The 23,062-nt window shown below is 36.3% G+C and overlaps 1 protein-coding gene across 4 annotated transcripts in view; it reads right to left on the bottom strand.

Annotated features, from left to right (window-relative positions):
* The window catches only part of LOC120415895 (adenylyl cyclase 78C), a 143,706-nt gene that overhangs the window by 35,339 nt on the left and 85,305 nt on the right, over positions 1 to 23,062 (bottom strand). For all 4 annotated transcript variants that reach the window (XR_005605275.2, XR_005605276.2, XM_039577537.2 and 1 more), the window contains one exon: positions 5,117 to 5,478. Coding sequence is in view for 2 of the 4 variants with exons in the window: in XM_039577537.2 (XP_039433471.1) it covers positions 5,117 to 5,474 (358 nt within the window). In the remaining 2 variants the exon portion in view is untranslated. The remainder of the gene's footprint in view (positions 1 to 5,116; positions 5,479 to 23,062) is intronic.

Genomic DNA, 23,062 nt, shown 5'->3' with positions numbered 1-23,062 from the left:
CATTATTTTTTAAATATGTATTGGGGTAGCCGCACAAGGCCCATGCACTTTGAAAAAAGGTTTTTTTCAATAGTGTTTAAAAAAAGTTACGTTAAAAATTCTTAATTTAAATTTCGAGGTGACTTTGATAGTCATAGTTTTTCTTGTTAAAATCAGATTTTAGGTGCTCAAACTTTATTTTTAAAGTCAAATGTACCATCACTATGGTTGCTGATATAGTTTTCAAGAAAAAAATCAATGTTTACATTTAAACTAAGTTTATAAACTTTTCAGCAAAATATCATATCATATATAAGGCTGGTACAAATATTTTTAAAAGTTTTTGTCACCCCCCCTTCAAAATTGGCCCGAAAAATCAGGGGGCAAAAAAAATATTTGTACAATAAACTTCAAAATTTCAATGAAAATTCAAGTGCAACTAGCTGAAATCAAATTAAAATGACACATTCCGCCGTGACGTTGCAACGCTTTGACTTTTCTTTTTTCAGTATTTCGGCTGTAACTCAAAAATTACATCAAAAAGGTACATATGTTATTACAGATTCGGAAAGTACATTAAATTTCCTATAAGAAACAATGTTCAAACATTATTTTAAGTGAATATTCTATTTTTGAGAGGGGAATAGGTAGCGTGACGTTGCAACGCGTGACTTTTTCTCAATCCTGACCCAATTCATGTTTCGCCATTAACTCTGCTCTGTTAAACGACAAATTTGGAGTTCTTCTTCCATTTTTAGTGTAAAATTGGCCAACAAATCGAATGCAATCATTAGTTTTTCGAAAAAACTAAACCTCGATTTTTAAAGACCACTTACATTTCGTGACGTTGCAACGCTCTGTTTTTAAAAACAGGGTTTTTCGTTGCGTTGCAACGTCACGAAATTCTAGTTTCAAAATAAATCATAGTTTTTTGTTAGTTTTATAATTGAAGATTAAAATTTTATTATAAGACATTAATAGACAATACAAGGACATGTAAATTGATTGGCCCGCCCATGTTAGACCCCCCCTCCCCCTATACCGCTTTCACAGTAGCAGTAAGATTTACGAAGTTTTCCAAAGCGTTTTCAAAGTATTTTTTTTTGTATTATTCCATTATCACGAAGGACCCCCCCCCACTCTCCCGTCTTCTATCCATGTAACGGGACGTCCATGCATTACGTAACGGCGTAATATCAAGAGGGAGGGGGAGGGTTCGAGGATTTATACAAAAAAAAGTGTATCGGAAATATATTACCAGGGGCTGGAGGGGGTCTAAAAATATAAATGTTTTGTTACGTAATGTAAGAACGCTCCCTTAATATGTTAATGGTTTGGGCAATTCACAAAACACGTGGAAGTTTTAGAAGAGAGGTAAGGAGCTTCAAGTTTTCAGGAGAGCTGAAATTTATAGATAAAGTGCCCATATTTGTTGATGGCCCCTAAGGGGTGATCTGCAAACAACGTAACTTATTTGGTTGACTCTAGTGCTTTTTAAAATAAATTTGAGGAAATAATAAAACTGTTTACCTGCGCAACATACTAATTGCGAACAACTAAACGTTGCATACAACTTATTTAAGTAAGGGTTCGTCAAACAACAGAGTGATAAAATTTTGTAAAAACAACAACATTCGAATCACGTGATTTTTATTGTTTAATGAATTTCACTGTAACTTACAAAAGGCTGTGGGATAAAAAAAATCGTTGCGTTGTATTAGAATAAACCCTCACGTAAATCAGTTTATCATAAAGGGGCCATCCAGTAACCACGTGATTACTTTTTTGAAAGTTTAAGAATTTCGGTCTAGTTTGATTTATTCAACAAGTTTCATAAAATACTTTTTTTTTGAGTTGTATACAAACTTATGTGACGGAATTTGTGAATGACCCGTGTACAATTCTTCTGTAAATATGCTCGGAAACATTATATAAAAAATATATAATATTTAGTATCCTTTTATCTTCAACAACCAACTACGCATACACCTTTTTTGCCATGTGACCAATATGATTTAAAATTTCGTGACGTTGCAACGCAAACTTAAACCTGTTGTAACTTTGGATCTAGACAAGCAATTTAGTCGCTCTAGGTTGCATTTGAAAGCTCTTTCCAAGTAGAAAGAGCATCCGAAATATCAAAATGATTGAATGTTTAGTTTTCTGTTGACATAAACATATGTCCCTTTTTCGTGACGTTGCAACGCAATAAAATGGTAAACTTACACTAGTTTGAAAAAATACTTAACTTAAGAGCGAGTCCACGAACAGGGCATACCCCTTTGTATGGGACGTCGTTTGGACCTCACCAATCTGCCTGAAATTTTCAGGGGTTGTTTGTACATATAAAACTAGCATCTGGCCAAAATATGAGCTCTCTAGGTCAACGGGAAGTGGGGCAAATCGGGACACAAAGTTTGAAGGTTCAAAAACGTCAAAAATCGTAAAATGGCTGTAACTTGGGCAAAATTCAATTTAATTTAAAAATTCAAAATGCATCTGAAAGGGCTTAAAAAATGCAACAAAATGCAGGATAGAGCACCCCAATTGGTTAAATCTAAAGGGAGTTATTGACATTTTAGTGAAAAAATAGCACAATTTTCAAACTCAAATAAAAAAGTGTTCCATCCAGATATCAACTCGGTTCGACCTGCAGCTTGTAGGGGACATCTGGGACTACCATCTGAAACTGAGAACGCTTTGGGTAAGGCAGTTTAACATATTAAATAGATACTTTTACTTTTAGTGAATTTTTTGGATGTAAATTTTTGCTCGGGGGACCCCTTAGATCCTATTTTCTGATGATAATTTTATCATATTCGTGTTCCTGAGACAATTTCACAATAGAAACATGCATAAAAATGTTTATTTTCATCCATTTTAACCCTTTAAAAAATGAAAGTTAAAAAAAATGAGATGCTGCTTTTTTTCTGGTGTCATCTAGTATCCTTGGAAACGAACTTGAATTTCAATAAATGTGAATCGAAGATTTTTTTTAACTTTCATTTTTTAAAGGGTTAAAATGGATGAAAACAAACATTTTTATGCATGTTTCTATTGTGAAATTGTCTCAGGAACACGAATATGATAAAATTATCATCAGAAAATGGGATCTAAGGGGTCCCCCGAGCAAAAATTTACAACCAAAAAATTCACTAAAAGTAAAAGTGTCTATTTAATATGTTAAACTGCCTTACCCAAAGCGTTCTCAGTCTCAAATGGTAGTCCCAGATGTCCCCTACAAGCTGCAGGTCGAACCGAGTTGATATCTGGATGGAACACTTTTTTATTTGAGTTTGAAAATTGTGCTATTTTTTCACTAAAATGTCAATAACTCCCTTTAGATTTAACCAATCGGGGTGCTCTATCCTGCATTTTGTTGCATTTTTTAAGCCCTTTCAGATGCATTTTGAATTTTTAAATTAAATTGAATTTTGCCCAAGTTACAGCCTTTTTACGATTTTTGACGTTTTTGAACCTTCAAACTTTGTGTCCCGATTTGCCCCACTTCCCGTTGACCTAGAGAGCTCATATTTTGGCCAGATGCTAGTTTTATATGTACAAACAACCCCTGAAAATTTCAGGCAGATTGGTGAGGTCGATGCGAGATGGGTATGCTTTGCTCGTGGACTCGCTCTTAAGATAAACTGCAAATCCATGACATTTCCGTTTAGTACAACTAAAAACCTACAAAATGCAATCAAAAGAATAATTTTTGGATTTTATTTCGCTGAAAACCAGGAATTTTTAGAAAAATGTTTTAAAACGATGATTTTATCACGAATTGATGCTTAACTTAACCAACTTGTACAAAATGATATTCAAATGATTAATTAATGAAAATCATGATTTTTGAAGCTTCAAGTAGTCTAGAATCGAAGAAAAATATTCAAATAGCTCATACACGCTTTTCAAAATTTCATCCTAAGGTGTACATTGCCGGAGAATGTGTCAAATACATTCTTCTGCGTTTAAAATCATTTTTAGCATGTTTGGGTTTATTAAAAAATCTTAAGATTTTTTGAAAATTTCCGATGCAAATTTTTTTTTTTCGATACAATTTTTGTTTTAGTCAGATCTTAGATTTTTTGAAAACTAATGATTGCAAAACAACTGAACTAGTGTAAAATGCATTTTAAAACACTTTTTTATTTAAATGTGAAGACTATGGCTTGTTATTTAAATTTTTATATTTTTTTATTTTTTTGCCCCCCCTTGACCTCAATTACACAACCTCAATTCGGATCAAAAATCCAAAGTTCACATTTTAAATAGAATTTGTTCTGCTGAAAATGCCTATAAATTTTGATATTTTTTAAATTGTGTTTCAATAACTCGTGATATATATTATTAACAAACTTATTTCACCTTTTCCTGGTGGAAAATTGTCCAAAGTATCCGAAAATTCAAAATCATTTTCATTGAGAAAATCATGACAATTTGAGATGATTGAAATAATGTTATTCATCAACATTTTCTTAATTATAGTGAACTAGAACTAGTTTTACGGTACTTTTTTTCAATCAATTTTTAGAAACAAAAGCTGATTGAAACATCCCCAAAAAACATCCTTCAAAATGTGCTAGTTTTTTAATCTTCACATGCCATTTTTATGGACAGCTAAAAAATTTTTATGAAAAATAATATGCTCAAACTGATGATTCAAGACGGTTTCTTTAGGCACCCGAAAAGCTTCAGCCAGGTTAAACAAAGTTACAAAAATGAAATAACAGGAAAAAATAGTAAAGATTAAAAGGTGAATCATTCGTTCCACTGTTGCGTTTGAATTCATTTCTTTATAAATAAGTGACAGATGTTATCTGAAAAGTTGTTGAAAATTAGCCTTGGTTTTAAATCAGGGTTTTTAAGTTTGTTTTATGGTCTAAATATTCCAGGAATTGCTTGAAAATTCAAATCACTAGATGACTTCAAAATTAAATTTCACCGTAACGCATTGTACCAATATTTTTAGAGAATATTTTTTTGGAATAATAATTTTCCCTAGATTATATGACAAGTTTTTGCCAAGGCTAAGACGGGTTGTTAACAACCCGTTAACTAACAAAAATGTGCCGTTACTTATGCTTTTAAAGAAAATGTAAACAGCTGTTTTTACACCTGCTACTTAGTAACTCACCTTTAACATCACGTCCATTACTTTCGCCTTCCTGAAACATTCCACTCGCCGTGACCGCCGTCGTCGGCAGCTTGAGATCTCCGTTGCTTAACTTCTTCTTCGTCTTCTCATCCAACGATGGTAGCCGCTCCAAAAGCTCCCCACCAGGGTTGACCATCGAAAGTGGTCGCACCGTCGCAGGGTCTATCACATCTTCCGCTTGGGCCCCGTCGCCGGGAACTCGGGGCACCTTCGAGATGTCACTGATGACGCTGCTGGTGTCGTCCAGATCTAGCGTGACGGCCGGATTCTCGATTCCGGCTGCCGCCAAAGTGCGCTGCGAGTCCGGTTCGGACTTTTGCGATACCAGCAGTTCCATGGTTCTGGAAGAAAGGCGGGAGAGAGAGGGTTCTGGTTTAGCATTTTAACAATTCTTTGAATTGGATCTCCCACATGGCAGATTCCCACTCAGCACGTCAATAGCTGTTTGCAATCAATTATCCGCTCAAGAGTTGCAGCTCTTCCGATGTTTGCTCCGTGTCCAGCAGGGTACACAAAACTCCACTCAAGTCAATGGGATGATGGAGGTTCATTCACAGTGGAATACTGTACAAGACAAGTGTAGTGCCCGGTGGGATTACTCGAAAAATTACGTGAATCAAACGTAAGGTGGAGTGACCTTTCTTGAACCCGAGGTTTACGCCGCACGCGATACTCTTGAAAACGTCTACACCAGCTCTGCACGTCACATTCTTTTCAACCCTCATCAGTTTCAAAGGTATCAGACAAATCTGACTGGAAACATCGATTACTACATCTGACTTTAATTGAAACTGACAAGTGCAAACAACTACACTCAAATTCACAGACATCGATTTCTACTATATTTTTTGTCTAGTTGTCTGGGATAGAATCAAGTTTCTCCAGATAATCTCGCGACTTATCTAGGCTGGCACTCGGCTGATCGATTTGTCCAAACCCTCTGACGGCCGGCTGTCGTAATTAATCATTCTGCAGAATTTCAGCGAAAAATTTCTGAGGAAACGAGTCAATGTACATTTATATTTTCTGAGGAAACATCCTGAGTGCGATAATCTTTGCTAAGTGATTGGTATTGAAAGCATCCATTCAATTGAAGCAATTGGGCACGTCATCTATTTCAAGTAGATACATTGTACAAACTACAGTATGTAAAAAAAGTATTTACACCCCTTGGGCACTTTGCACATTTTGTGATGAAACATGTAAAAAATTTAAAGTTTGACTGGAACCTAGTACTACGTTTTGTTCAGAAACTCATGCCAAACATTTTGCTACAAACAACTCATGAAAAGATGATTTCTATAAAAAGTTATATAACAAATACTATTACGAAAATAAAAAAGGTGCAAAAAAAGTTTGTACACCTTTCGAAAAATTAACATAAATAATGTTATTTGTTGACAAATCACCATAAATCCAGTCTCCCAACTCCAAATAGGCATCCTTGACTGATTAAAAAAATAATTTGGATTGAATATAAAGTTTACTAACTACTTAGTATAAAAGTTTATATAACTCTGGAAATTCTATATAAAACTTATCTAAACTTAATTTTGCAAACTTTTAATTCAACTAAATGTCAATATATTACCATAGAATTGCTAAATAAACATTTTGGAGTGGGTATAAAACCGTTTTGGGGGTATTTGTATCGATACAATAGATTTTTCGTTGGAATTTCGTACCAACCCGGAATTACGTCGTAGGAAAATCCGCCGGCATCCGAACCGGTCCACGATTCTCAAGTCAACCCATGTAGAATCGGAAAGGGCATACAATTTCCGATCTTTTGATACCCATACATCTAGGTTTTCTTTAAAACCTACGTTTTCTGTTACCCCCTCCCCCCCCCCCTCGTGGACAATTGTCCATACAAGAAAAAACTTTTTTGTATGGATCGTGGACAATCGCCATACCCCCCCCCCCCCCCAGAAGTGTTCACGTGGTTTATGGATGGTCCCGATGTGAACATTTAAATAATTAAAATATTTATCATCCAAGGGTTACAAATCACTTGAATATATCCTAATACATAGATTTTGACCATTTCCAAATGTTAGGGTTTTTTTTTGTAATTTTGCTTTTAAAGATAGCACTATCACAAATATGTTTTGGGAAAAGGGTACCTTTCGATACTTTCCAATAATATTGATTCTCCAAAAACTTAAAACTCTTCAATTTTTGTTTCCCCAGCTCGAATGTAATCCAACACGAAAAGATGTTATTGCAAAACTAAGTTATTTTTATAGAAAAATATTTGAAATAAAATGATCAAGAGAGTAATCCTCGAAATTTCTGATTTTTTAAGGTCTACAATTTATCTTTAATTGGTTTTATCCCTGTGGGTCTCGTGGCGCAGGGGTAGCGGCTTCGGCTGCCGATCCCGATGATGCTATGAGACGCGGGTTCGATTCCCGCCTTATCCACTGAGCTTCTATCGGATGGTGAAGTAAAACGTCGGTCCCGGTTTCTCCTGTCTCGTCAGAGGCGCTGGAGCAGAAATCCCACGTTAGAGGAAGGCCATGCCCCGGGGGCGTAGTGCCAATAGTTTCGTTTGGTTTTATCCCTTATTCCCGAATCCCACATTCCCGAATCCCATATCCCCGAAAATAATTTCCCCGAAAATTCCACATTGCCGAAAATCATTTCTCCGAAAGTGCCGTTTCCCCGAAAATCATTTTCCCGAAATTTCCACATCCTCGAAAATCATTTTCCCGAAAATTCCATATTCCCGAATGTCATTTACCTGAATGGCCATTTTACCGAACTGCCGTTTTACCGAATTTACACATACCCGAATGGTTATTTCCCCGAAAGTTCAATTTTCCCGAATGATATTAACTTAGATATAAACTAAATTGTTTTTTAGGGATATTTTTACAAAAGTATGACCTTAATTTTCAACTCTCCTACGTGTGTTTTGCCTTCCTCACCTCAATGAGGAAAGGCTATAAAATCACTTTAAAAATGAACTTCTTTATTCGACCTCGTAGACCCACCTTCACGTATACCTATCGACTCAGAATCAAATTCTGAACAAATGTCTGTGGGGATGTGTGTAGACATGATTTTTTTTCACACGATTATCTCAGAACTGGCTGAACCGATTTTGACCGGATCCGCCTTATTCTGTTCGTTTTGGGGTCCTCTAAGACCCTATTAAATTTTATTCTGTTTAGTGAAGTACTTTTAAAGTTATGCCAAGAAAAAGTTTTTTTCTAGCTACAAAAAAGGGTGATTTTTGCATAACCTCAAAGGCCGGATCTTTTTGCTTACGCGCGAGAGTAATGCAGCATGCGTATCGCCCGGTTGCCACATTTCTTAAGCAGTGTCTGCGTCTCTTCTGGAAAAAGTCTGTATTAATTATGATGCTGAATACATCATTTTGTCTCGACAAAGATTTACACGAACTTTTTACTGAAATATACAACTCATGAGACATTGTTTACTAAGACTAGGGGGACAGCATGCAATTCCATCGTGCACCTAATGTTGGCATATCAGCACTTTTAAATTCAATTACAGCCCCCCCTTTTCTCCTTTATTTTGGAGAGTTGGTAAAAAAAGAATTGAAAATTGCTGTTCTGGTAAAATCAATAATTATAAAAAATTAAATGAAAAAAGTTTAAAAAAAAATAAAAAAAAACCTTTTAAATTAATTTGTAAATACAACCTAAAATACAACATGAATGTGAGGAAGGCACCAACCACCTTAAGGTGGATTAAGTAACGTTTTTAAATATGAAAAAAAAAAAATAGAAAACAGATAACCGTAGAAGGCCATTCATAAACCACGCGGATACTTCAAGAAAGCGGGGTTTTGAGATCATCCGCGTTCAATAAAAAAGATTTTTTTTTGTACGGGCACTTTTCAGCAAAGCACAAATTTCTAAAACGGTATCCACGTGGGAAGGATTGCACAGCAACGATATCTTTAAGCGACGACTCGAAGCGCAGGAATTAGTTTGTTCGAGATTTTGTTTAACTTTTTAGTTAAATCTAAATAGTTGATTATTGAATTACAAAATGCACTTTTTTAAAATAATTCATCACCGCCATTTTGGGTTTGAAATTACAAAATCACTTTAAAGTAGTTTAAGGGTTATTACCCGAAGTGAACTTTTGACAGGGCCTTTGGATAACCGAGTCTGGACTGTATTTTGATTTTCAACTAAATGCAAAAAAAAAGCGAAATGATCAATGTATCAAATCGACGCTGTCGTGCTATCTTGTCGTTTGTCGCTTTTTGAAGTTCCGCGAAAAACGCGTGTTAGTGTTTGACCTTGAATAAACGAAAAATAGAGCACGCTATGTAAACAATAACAAACAAGTTTTGTTTGGTTGACCATTCTGTGCATTGTCCTGAAATTTGTTTGAATTTGGTTGCTGAGGTCCCGAGTTATAATAACAAATTCACGGTAGTCGGGCATGTACGTGTGTCAAACGCATTCTGATCTGAAACCTCTTTGGCCTGTTGTCGCACTTACAGCAATTTTCAGAGTGTGTCAAGTTAGCACGAGACGACATTTTTCGGTTTTTATTGAATATCTCAGAACTGGAATCGAATTTTGGGTATGTAGGTCAAAAGATGAGGTGTTGTAAGCTGCACAAAATGGCTTTCTTAACACTCAAACGCTCGGGTAGTCATTTGACCCCTATTTTTTTTCCTAAAAATCTCATAACTTTTGATAGAATTGACCAATTTGGATGCTTCCGGGTGCAAAAGATCCAGATTTGTCTATATTTTGAACTGCCAGATGGGGGACAAATGTGGTCCATTTTTACCGGAGATATTCCGGATTCTGTTGGGGTACCTCGGCCCTCCTATATGGGTATTTGGCCAATATAATAAAAACTTTTCAACAGAAAAAATTCGGAAATGATGCAAAACTACAAGGCATCATCCTAATACATCATCCTGCAAAAATAATTGACATGGTTAAGTCCTACGGGGCAGCGGAGCCGGTTCCAGTTGGGCAACAATTGACATCAGCTCAGTGAACCGTTTCCGGATAGAACCTGTTCCGGTGTCGGAAGGTCTTCAGCATGTCATGTATCTATGCAGGATGATGTTTTAGGATAATTCCTTGAAGTTTTGCATCATTTCCGATTTTATTCTGTTGAAAAGTTTTTATTATATTGGCCAAATATCCATTTAGGAGGGCCGAGGTACCCCATCAGAATCCGGGATATCTTTAGTAAAAATGGACCACATTTGTCCTCCGTCTGACAGTTGAAAATATAGACAAATCTGGATCTTTTGCACCCGGAAGCATCCAAATTGGTCAATTCTGTCAAAAGTTATGAGATTTTTATGAAAAAAAAATAGGGGTCAAATGACTACCCGAGCGTTTGAGTGTTAATTCAATTTGGCCCAAAATTGACGTACGACAAGTTAGCTCGATTGCGACGAAATGAAAATGTATTAAGCTGCACGCAGCTATTTAGATTTGTTCATTAGAAATATGTACTCTGCTCAAGATGTTCTCCTTCTCTACATCATTTGTCAAAGTCGGAGTTTTTGTTGGAATCCGCGGAGTCAGTTCTATTTGAAAGACAGTTGGAGTAACTAAATCTCAGAATCCGGAATTCGAATCCTTTAACTCCACAGACTTGGAAAATATTCAAAATTTAGGTGAAGCTGGAATAAAACTCTCGTAAAAAAAACTCGGAATTTTTTGAACGTTCAATTTTGGACATGATACTTCATTGATCGCCACTTCCCCGAACCCGTCAGGCGGGTATGCCCGTTGTCCAGAACCGCGCGCGCGAAAAGTGACAACAATCCACGGATTGAAATCGATTTTTGGGGATCTGTGAATGTTAAAAGTTGAAGTTTTAAGCACTTTACAAAATGGCATTCTTAACTCAATTTGGCCCAAAATGCACGGGAGCAAGATAGCACGACAACGACGATGCATACGTGAAGGTCGGTCTATGTTGTCAAATTGAGAAGCCTTTCCAGAGGTAACGAAGTTAAATCATATCTTCGGTACTAGATTTTGCAAGATCCCAAGCTCTAGCGCAACATTCAAAAATTGGAAACATTTATTTTGGGAAATTGTCTCGATTAACACTTTAGATTAGGATCCAATAACTCAACAGCCATGCGCCTCCGTCAAATGGTATGATAAATCCTGCTGTCAACAACATAGAGCAAAATAAAAAATTAAAGAAAATATTCATTTATATCTTGAAAGCCCCAAAACCCCTGACGCCTTAACTCGTTCTGTACTTGAATTCAAAAACCATGGAGCGCAGAATTTCAGGATAAACGCGGAAATGAAACAATTATGATTTCTGCTCCGTTGCTGGTGCTGCGAACCTCCTGATGGGAAGCCGCCGCCGGTTTCAAACATGAAAAACATCAAACGACAACCCAACCAAAGCTGCGATGCTTTTAAATTGAAATTTCGAATCTCCTTCATTTGCACTGACACGGAACAACAATTAATTTCTTTGCCGGGGTCGGGGAATCTGGGTAGCACCGGCGACGATGCCACACGTTGCAGAAACTTTTTGGGTTTAATTTATTTATCCCTTTTTTTCGTTTTGCACAGAGCGAGCAACATTACTATTTCTATCCCTTTTTATGAGATTCCTTGAATACCTGGAAAATTAACGTTTTGGTGCCGTTTCGTAGGAGTTGAACTTGTAGATCTTAGGAATGTATTTGCTGTAATTTTTTTTAAATTTGAATTTATAGAAATTTATTTTAAATTCTGAAAACATTCTTGGCACAGATTAAACAGAATTAATTGATATTTCTAAGATTTCCAAACGCAATCGATACACTATTAATTTGCTCATTGATGTCCCTGCCAATAATAACCTCCGACCTTGTTCTCCACCAACAACTTGCAGTAGCACACAATCTCGCCTCCCCTTGGTGTTCATTAAGTTGTGGCCAACCAATTACCACTACGAAACCACAAAATAGAAGAACATAATTAAACTCCTGCTCGAGCATCAGCTGGTGTTCCGGAACCCCATCTCGACGCGTCGGTCGTTCCATTAATTGCCAAAGGTCTTCCCCATGTATAGTTCGTGGTGTTCTGGAACGTCACGTGTCCTGTGTATAGTTTACCAAATTTAGTGCCGATACACTGAACACGCACAATTAATGGCTGCTCCCCGAGCCGATTCAGAACATTGTGAGTTTGGATTTTGGGGCAATAGTAATCTGTTTTAACCTTGCATTAGCATCCAAAGACGGCAGCGTTCCCACGGCGGGCATTCGCCTCAGCTCTAACAACGCCGGCTGTAATGAAGATATCTCTTTGCTATAAGGACCTCATTCCTAAGGTTGGGGCCATATTTAGCATGAGATATCTTTCGTCGGGAAATGCATGAACCCCACTTTATGTCTGCGGCAGTAATTTAATGAAGACGCCATAGCCACCGTCGACGTCCTTTGGCTGCCAAGCTTTGACTCCGACCGAGCTTCGAGGAAAATCGATGCCAGCGACAACAAGCAGGAGGAGGTCTGCAGGTCTGACCGGAAACAGTGCGAGTGGACATGATGGGAAACGACAAGCCGTTGTAGCAAATTTGAGACACATAGGAAAACAGAACGAAGTGCTTTAAAGCAAGAAAACATCTTTAAAAATTATACTTTCTCATCATTTCAACGCCGGCCACCGGGTATCCAAAGTATTGAAGACATACACAAGTCCGATAGAATGTAAAAAGGGTGGTGGTTTTTGGAAGAAAATCCGTCGAGTTATAAATTTGAACGGAAAATGACAAATTCATTTTAGTTATAGAAAAAGCGAACTCCCAAAAGTTCATATCCAACTTAAATACAACTACTTTTATCTGTGTCCGTGGTTCCTACCGCTAAATCCTCTCGAATCGACCCAAATTGTCATAATCAAATAGTAAACATATCGAGAGCATCGTTACAAGTGGTCATCAAACAGCCGGAACCACCGCATAGTTGTGTACTACAACTTCTGGCTGGCTGGCTGGCCTCAAGTAGGCAACCCAATCCAGCTCCACGTGGTCACCGTGGCCGTGTCCTTGGCGGTGGACTTGTAACCCCCTCAGGGCACGCAACAATCTGGCACCACAACTTTCCCTGTGCTACCTAAATTGCAACTGCCACGTGGATACACATTTAAGGAATATGGTTTCAGAGAGGAATATTGAGTTTTTTTTTTTCATATTATTTCTTTTTGCATGTAAAATTGTAAGATTAAAGTCTACCTTCATTTTTTTACGAACTAAACTAAATGTTTCAAAATATTATTAAATAAACCCTTTTGAAAATTGAGTACCCATTCGTCGTAGCTTGTGCGCCGGGATGAGTATTTGCTCACCATCGATGAGTGGTACAGTTGCGGTTCATTGATTGGAAATAATTATTTAATGCAGTTGCCACGAAGTCAACAAACGGAATACGGTGGTATCTGGCTAGCTAACAAAGTTATGGAAAGCCAATGTATGACGGGAAGGCATGTATCCAGACTGCTAGTAAAACGAGGTGATTTTTTGACCCACAATCTACTTTGGCAGGCGAAAGTTTCTTGAGGACACACGTCTCGTAAATGAATGACATTTCACGCAAGATTGGTCTACGGGAAAAAGTTGGATTAAAACAGGTGGAGCTTTGTGAATGTTGAATCGATCTTCCTGTTTTCAAATGATCTGGTTTGTCTTACAATTCAAACAAAAACCGTTTCCGTTGCATTTGGCACGATGCAATTGAGATTAATTTGGTAGGATATTTTCCACAACTTTGTGTAAAATTTATGATTTTCAATACCGAGTATGACAGTTGATATTTTGACCAAGTCACTCAAAATTCAGATTTTTCTACTTTAGGACCTTGGTTTGTTGAGTATTACCTATTTTTAGAATAATTTTACATAAACAATGTGTAAAAATGAAAATTCATCAGAAACTAATGAAAATTCACCAGTTCCTGATGTAATATTGCACATTTTTTTACAAAAAATCTCAAAATATGTCATCATTCCCTGATGAATATTACCAGATTCACTTTTTTTCTGTGTAGACAATTTTCATAGTCATATTGGTCATGTCTGTGACATAGCCACCTCGGATACCTTGCAAAAAAAAAAAACAAAAAAAAAACAAAAAGAAATACATTTATAGACAAATGATAAATGGTTGTAGAATAAGCCAAATTCTAACATAAGCAAACATAAACTACGTAAGACAAATGCCAAATAAAACACCAAAAAATACACAAGAAAACTAAAGTTTTTCGTTGAAGTAGTGGGACTAAAAAAGTCAAACTACAGTCATCCCTCATATTCGGAACAGTTTACAGATCTGCCATTGTTCAACAAATCATAGAAAACCGATAATTGAACATAATGATTTGCTTTTTCCTTCATGTGAAAGCATTTCTTGCGATCTTTCGATTGATGTATAGACCGGCTGTACATTTTTACGTTTTATATTAAGTTTTCAAAGAAAAACATTGACCCTTGAAATCCACAAATTCGGAACACTTTTTTCTTAAGATGTAAACAAACTTTTTTCTCTCCAGGAGTACATCACAGAAAAAAAATGATGGTAATATTCATCAGGAAATGGTGACAGATTTTGTGGCAAATTTTACCCCAAAAAATGATGAATTTTCATCAGTTTTTGATGAATATTCATCAGGTTCACATTTTTACACATTTTTTATGTAATATTACACAAATAAAGAGGTAATATTCAACCTACCAAATTTTCAACATTCCAAAATTCAACTTTTTTTTCTGTGTATTTATTACCAAATAATGACTTCTCACACTGAAACCAATGAAACTCAAGCTTTGTGATGTTTTATACATGGTCTGATAACTTTTTTTGTGAAAATATCCATTAAATTCAGTTGTTCCACAATTGTTGGAGGCACAATAACATCCCACAATTATGGAACAGGCAAATTGGATCTGGATAAAATATTCTTGAAATGAGGGTTTTTCTTCAAAAAGTACTATTTTTACTAATGAAAAAGCAAGAGAATGTCCAAATAAAGGTCCTAAAAATAATAGGGACTGCAGAAAAGTTGCATTTTTCATCCTATTGGCAAATTACCACAAAGGTGGAATTTGTGGGTGTTCCGAATATGTGGGATGACTGTACCAGGGGTTTCAAGAAAAATTCAAATTTTCTGATTGATTTGGAATCTAGGTCAAAATTGAAGGCTATAATAAGAGTAGGATGGCATTATCATTTTTAAACCAAGTTTCTCAATATTCCTCCAACAACCGACTACTTTATCGACTCCATTTTGCTGGGCGAGATAGGATGCCGTCTATTTTTAGACGATGACTCAGCAATTTTCGTATCACATTTGATCAGAAAAATCCTATTTTACTTAACCCACTTATTTTTTCATTTTTCGATATTTTTGAGTAGACCAAAGGTGGCAAATTTTAAGCTATAGTGCATTAAGGACGCTATTACTGCCCACCATTGAAAAAACGGCTAATATCCACTTTTGGCAAAAACGAGATATCAGCACCAGGCGGTAGAGGATGTTCCAACACATCTCCTGCAACTTGAATTTTACTGAAATAGTGTTTAGACTCGGCTGCCGATGCGAAAAACCAAACGGCTAATATGCCACTCTTATGGGAAATTGCCTTGACGGAGATTTTGTGACAAACACTTAAACGCGTTTTTCTCGGAATACTTGATTTGGCATAAAAGCCGAATTTTCAATTATGGGCAGATTAATGGTACAAGTATTGTTTTAATGTACCAATTTAAAAGTTAAATTAAAAAAAAAATCAGTCAAGTTTGCAAATTTTAAAAATATTGTCCTCCATCGTCCGTTCATCGTGAGCAAATTCCGAACAACATTATTTTTAAAACATTATTTATTGTCTTTCGAAGAATGATAACTGAGAACAATATATTTTGAAGCGCTACCCAATTATGCCTCAATGATATCTTCGAAATTATTGATCTGACTTTCAATGTCATTAGTTGAAAGTTTTGTGAAATTTTCTCAGCCTTTGGTAAATAATAATCACGGAATTTTCAAATGACGACTAACAACTTTAAAAGGCTTAAAAAGTAAAAAAAAATGATCCAAATGAAAAGTAAGTATTTTCATTTGGATCAAAAATTGAAAAAAGAAAGCTGTAGAAATTGTTCTCAGTTTTTTAACCCTCTACTGCCCATTTTTTTTCGAAAATATTTATTTTTCCTGTGTTCAGGAGGTCATTTTGAGCAACTTTTGTACTACGAAAAACTTTACTTCTCTTGTTTTATGTTTTTCTTGTTTTATTTTTAGAATTTTAATTTGCATTTATCTTGTTTAGTTTATGTTTGTTTTTAGTAGTATTTGGTTTATTCTACCACCTAATATAGTTACATTTTGCCTATCTATTTTTTTCTCGTTTTTAAGTAACTTTTTCTATTTTTTGCATGTTTTTCACATTTTCTGATATAGAACTGCACAATCTACATTTAAATTGCAAAAAGAGCGTAGAGGCATAGTCTGGGACAGTACAAAAATTACTGCATATTTCTTTTTTACACCCAAACGGCGGTCGCATGATTGTGATGCATGACGGCATGAAAGTATATCAGAATCTGCATGAAAACTGTCCTCATGCATTTTTTGCGGTATGACATTTTTGCCCGTTACCGACAATTATCGACATTACCGACGGCTTTTTGGTTGTATTTCACAAAAAAACCCTTAACAGAACGAGGATTGAACCACCAACTTCTTGGTTACTGATCCGACACGTTACCACCGGCCCATGGACGCTTGATGAAATGTAAGTGAAAGAGCACCAACATATTCTTCTCTTTGGAGTGTTGCTCGGGCCAGCATTATATGTATTGGTGAGAACTGCAGATCGCTGACATGTTTACACGCGGGCAAAAATGATCTACGGGCTTGCTGCAAAAAATGTTATAAAATGTGACATTTTCTGCAGCAAGTCCCCTGTTGCAGATTTTGGGTATGAAAATATAGGAAATGTTAGTAAAAAAACAACTAAAGTTGACCCCTAAAAATGACATTTTTTAAGACATTGGCAAAGTCACATAAAACAAGCTAAACTTCCAACCCTGAAATTTTCTAAAATTTCAAGAGTTCTTCTTTCCAATGCTTTTTGATGATCAAAAATAGGTTGGAAAATTGATTTTCGGCGATTTTTTAGATCGAAGCCCGTCTAAAGGCGGGGTTAGGTTGTAGAGGGTTAATATTCATTTTCTAAATCAGGCTGGAGACTTATGGAGACTTTCGTTGAGAATGAAGAAAAACTGTTTTTTACGTATAGAATCAATGGACTAAAATTTTATTTAAATAAATAAAAACAAAATCTAAAATCTCATAATAGATTGCGAAATACTAGAGAATTGCTCTTTTTCTAAAGCAATGTAGCAATGCATTTTTTGGCAATGAAACTAGCAATGAAAAACTTAACCAATATAATTAACAACCATAGTGCAGTGAGCAGCTGGTTTTAGTCTTATCACATCCGATATTTTGCAGCCTTCATACAATATCTTGTACGTCGTAAACCTGCAGTTTTGTGTTCTCCTTGTAGTGAACTGACCGAAACTTCTGGCTGAATTCACCTTGAGTATAAACTGGCGAGCTGTTGCTACAGTTTAGCCATTGTATAGTGATTTCAAGGGATAATTGAGTAATATTTTGGAAGTTAACTTGAATTTGCATTTCCAGGGTACCTACATAACTTTGTTAGGATCCTGCAAGCTATAAAAAGAACTCGCCAAAAATCGACGTTGGAAGAATCGCCTGTCAAATCTTTCATGGCGCTCCGGCACAGATCCACCTGATAGGTCAGCTTCGCCACCATCATCACCATCCTCATCGTATGGGGCTTGGGCTGTACGGTTATCCTTTTTGGGGTCGTTCATTTTCCCCCCTCACATACTTTTATCCATATTTCACCAAAGTTTACTCAACTGCACCGCACGTGAACACGTAGTAAGCTTGATTGGCGCATAATTTTGCCCCCTCTTGGCATGTTCAGCAGCATCATTGTAGCCCCGCTTCTTTTCATCTCTGATGGGATGGCAAGCTGACCTCTCCTCGACGAGGTAGGTCCCCATACCCGGGGGAAATCTTCGACCACCAGCACCGCCATGGGATGTTGTTGAAGAGGTGCTAAAAACTGTTTCCAGCAGTGGTCAGTGCTTGTTGCTGACCAGCAGGACGAAAGTGCACAACCAGGGAGAGGACTTGGTTGTGCACGCTGGAGCATGTAATGTGATGAACTCACGGAGCACCGGCTGGTCTAGAGGACGTGGCATTTTCATGAAGTTCAGCCGAGAATCTGGCAATTGGAATAGTTTCAGGTTTCGGATTGCTTCCGTGAAATTTGGCTTCAACTGTAGTTGAATTTATACAGTTTTAAAACATATTTTTAACAAAAATTAAATTTAAATGTTCTCTTAATAACATAAATTATTTTCAAAAATCGAGCAAATTCCAATTGCACGTCCACTGTGTCCGAAGCACGGAACACCGAACCCAACTGTGGCAAGGATAAATTGAAATATTGCATTATCGTGTTTTCACCCCATTTAAGATAATGGAGGGTAAATAACCGTTACTTGCCAATAAACCATCATCATTTACCACATCCGTCACAGGCAATAATGGAAACGGGATCGAACAGTTTGCTTGGCCCAGCTCTTGGGAAGGTTTTCGAAACAATCTTTAAATAAATGTTGTTTTGTTAGTTGTTTCATGGCATTCAATTTTTATTTATTTTTTTAAATCAGCTTTCAAGGCTTTAACGTGAAGACTTCCATCATTGTCATGATTTTTCGTTCAAAGATATAATTTTTGCGTCGCTTTCAATATTTTGACAAAATTCCTTCAACAAGTTGTTTTGAATAGTGCCCTACACATGCTGATCCCTATTGGTAACGATTATCCCATTCCTTGTAAAGTTATGGAAATCTTCATTAATCAATGATTGCCAACTAGGACGTCAATGACTGTGCCACAAAATATATAAATTTTGAAGCACATTTGATTTAGATCAAAAATTCTTTCAGTGGCTTCAAGAAGGCAACAACCGGCACATGCTGATTCTTTTTGGTGCTGAAATTCGTTAAATTTAATTTAATACAGAATATTTTATAGTGATGATTAATTTTCTTCGAAAATTATCAACGGCTTCACCTTAAGAAAATAAAATATGTTTTTTTTTGCAATTTCGTTGTGTTACTGTGTTACTTTTTACTATTCCTGACATTCTCAAATGACGAAACGGCCTACTTTTCTTGAACAAAACTAACAGTTTTTTATAGTAGCCATTTGATCACTTGTCATTCAGCACTTGTATCGAAAAGTTATACTTTTATATAGGGTAATTATCTACAAACTCACACGAAATCGGGGAAAGTTGCCCCGACCCCTCTTCGATTTGCGTGAAACTTTTGTCCCTGATCACGATTCCGAGGTCCGTTTTTTGATATCTCGTCACGGAGGGGCGGTACGACCCCTTCCATTTTTGAACATGCGAAAAAAGAGGTATTTTTCAATAATTTGCAGCCTGAAACGGTGATGAGATAGAAATTTGGTGTCAAAGAGACTTTTATGTAAAATTAGACGCCCAATTTGATGGCGTACTCAGAATTCCGAAAAAACGTATTTTTCATCGAAAAAAACACTAAAAAAGTTTTAAAAATTCTCCCATTTTCCGTTACTCGACTGTAAAAATTTTTGGAACATGTCATTTTATGGGAAATTTAATGTACTTTTCGAATCTACATTGACCCAGAAGGGTCATTTTATCATTTAGAACAAAATTTTCATTTTAAAATTTCGTGTTTTTTCTAACTTTGCAGGGTTATTTTTTAGAGTGTAACAGTGTTCTACAAAGTTGTAGAGCAGACAATTACAAAAAAAAATGATGTAAAGACATAAGGGGTTTGCTTATAAACATCACGATTTATCGCGATTTTACCAAAAAAAAGTTTTGAAACTACCAACACTACCAACAAGACCAACATACAAACAAACAGCAGGCCTCGAACATCCAAAAAAGCCATAAGCCCATCGAAATTAGGTCGATTGTTGTTCCGTGGGTCGAGCTTACATCCAAGCAAGCCAAAAATTCCTGACGTGCCCTGAAGCGTCCTCAAGACCGTGTCGATAGCAGTGAGTGCTGCGACGACGGAAACGACCACCACGTCCGCAACCCTAATCAAGTATTTCCGGGACAAACTCTTCCCGAAAACCTCCAGCCCACTGAATACTTCACTCGCTTCGATTCATTTTCGCATAGTGGTGAAAAGTTGAGCGAGAATTCAGTTTACGAACTTTGTGCGAGCGAGTTTTGTGGTCTCTTTCCGAACTTTTGTTCAATTTCTATTTTGAGCAATACGTCTTATTCAAAAGTTGCTCAACCACTTGCACGAGCGGGTATTATCAGCAATCGCTTCGACGAACTTTATCACGCTCATCGAATGGCGTATTTCGCGCAAAGTGAAAAGAGTGAAGAGTACAATTTTGTGTCGCCTAATGGAATGTGGGCTTTCTTGAACTATTTGTGTTGAACAAAAGAAAGTTGTGCTTTTTTGTAGTCATTTAATGTTTTACAACTTTTTTGAAAGATTTCCATTTTTTGATAACTCGTGACATTTTTTAGCATTCCAAAAAGACGTGTTTTTCAATAATTTACAGCTTGAAATGATTATGGTTTGGAAATTTGTTGGGACTTTTATGTAAAATAGTAAAATTTATGTAATTCAACAGAAAAATGCAGAAATAGTTTCAAAAATATTGCCATTTTTCGTATCTCGACTGAAAATAATTTAATTTTTTGAAATCAGCATCACTGTGCGCCACTTGAAATGTTTCTCAATGGAAAAGTGGTGATTTAATGTTTTGAAGCATTATTTGCTGGTATTAAATGCCAATATAATGCTGATTTAATGCCGCTATTTAGTGCCTCGCGGTTACTTGGGTATAGCACTAACTCAGTGCGTAAAACAAAAGGTTGGCGGATTTCCGAGTTGCAATCAAAAGCATTTACATGTGACCACGTAGGGTGGTCCAAATCTGGACTTTTTTGGGGCTACCCCCTGAAATCAAAGATTGACCCATCACTAGGCTAAATTCCAAATTTGAGCTCATTCTGACCACGGGAACCCCTCCCTCCAATCGCTTAAAGTTTGTATGGGAAAAATCGTCAAAATGTATGGAGAAAAGCAACTGTTTTACTTTTTTACCTGTGGAAGGCGCAATAATTATCCGATTCTTACCATTTCTCAAATGTAGAACCTTCATTAAATTTAGAACAACTTTCCCGAAGACACCATATTTTTAGGATTTTTTCCCGCGAAGTTATTAGCGCCCAAAACTGACCTTTTTTGCGCGGCCAGCTGTAAGGGGCTACCTAACAACGATGTTTATTTCCAATTCGTAAACGCACGTGCTCTCTCAGGTTCAAACTCTCTCACGAGCTTGCTCGCCTGCCTGCCTGTTTACCTACAAGCGCACGCTGTTTCTCTGCTTGGACTTTTGTCGTCGTCGTCGTTTTCGTTTGCTATCCGCTGCGCTGCGTTTCTGGCATGTTTATTATAATTTTCAACGAAAATAGCAGGATTGTTTTGAGATATATTTAGCATATAAATTCTTAAATTATGACAAAAATAAAAAAACTGCGCTGAAAAAATAGTTCAAGGAAAAGACAGCTTAGGCTCGATTTTAAAAATACAGCAAATGTCATGGGAACAGGGTTTGTTTGTTTTTCCAAGCATTACACGCAGTTTTTCGTATATGCTAAAGAAACATGGTGAGCAATTCTCTACCAAAACCGGAAATGGATTTTATTTGTATTTTTTGATTTGGCTCACACTTTGTGGGGGCCTTCCCTATGACCAAATATGCTATTTTGTGTCATTGGTTCACCCATACAAGTCTCCATACAATTTTGGCAGCTGTCCATACAAAAATGGTATGTAAATATTCAAACAGCTGTAACTTTTGAGTGAATTTTCTGATCAATTCGGTGTCTTCGGCAAAGTTGTAGGTATTGTTGAGGACTTTTGAGAAAAAAATAGGTACATGGAAAAAAAAATTTGCAGATTTTTTTATCAACTTTTTTTCACTAAAACTCAATTTCCCAAAATACGTATTTTTTGATTTTCGAGATTTTTTGATATGTTTTAGGGGACAAAAATCCGCAACTTTTGAGCCATAGAGAAACATGGTCAAAAAATCTGCCGCCGAGTTATGAATTTTTGAAAAAATAGTGATTTTTGGAAAAAATCGAAGTTTCATGCAAAAACAAATTTGACATTATTTTTTAATGCAAAATTGAATTTGCAATCGAAAAGTACTTCACAGATTTTTAGATAAAGGGCTCCGTTTTCAAGATATAGCCACCGAAAGTTTGATTTTAGCGAAATATTTGCAGTTTTTCAATTTTTAAAAATAGTGACCATGAGTGACCATTTCCAAAAATATTTTTTTTGAAAAGTTCAGAAAATTTGCTATAAAATTGTCTAAGAGACATTGAAGATTGGACCTCTGGTTGCTGAGATACAGCGGCTTAAAGAAAAAGAAACACGAAAATTGAAGTTTTCTAAGTCTCACCCAAACAGCCCACCATTTTCTAATGACGATATCTCAGCAATTAATGGTCCGATTTTCAATGTTAATACATGAAACATTCGTAAAATTTTCCGATCTCTTCGAATAAAATATTTTGATATTTTTTAAATCAAGACTAACATTTGAAAAGGGCCAAATATTGAATATTACGCCCATTTAAAATGCTAGCCTAGATTTAAAAATTTTCAAAGTATTTTTTTCGAAAAGATCGGAAAATTTCACGAATGTTTCATGTATTAACATTGAAAATCGGACCATTAATTGCTGAGATATGGTCATTAGAAAATGGTGGGCTGTTTGGGTGAGACTTAGAAAACTTCAATTTTCGTGTTTCTTTT

The sequence above is a fragment of the Culex pipiens genome, chromosome 3 (assembly GCF_016801865.2).
Source record: "Culex pipiens pallens isolate TS chromosome 3, TS_CPP_V2, whole genome shotgun sequence".
Lineage (NCBI taxonomy): Eukaryota > Metazoa > Arthropoda > Insecta > Diptera > Culicidae > Culex > Culex pipiens.
This window is presented reverse-complemented; position numbering and strand designations above follow the sequence as displayed.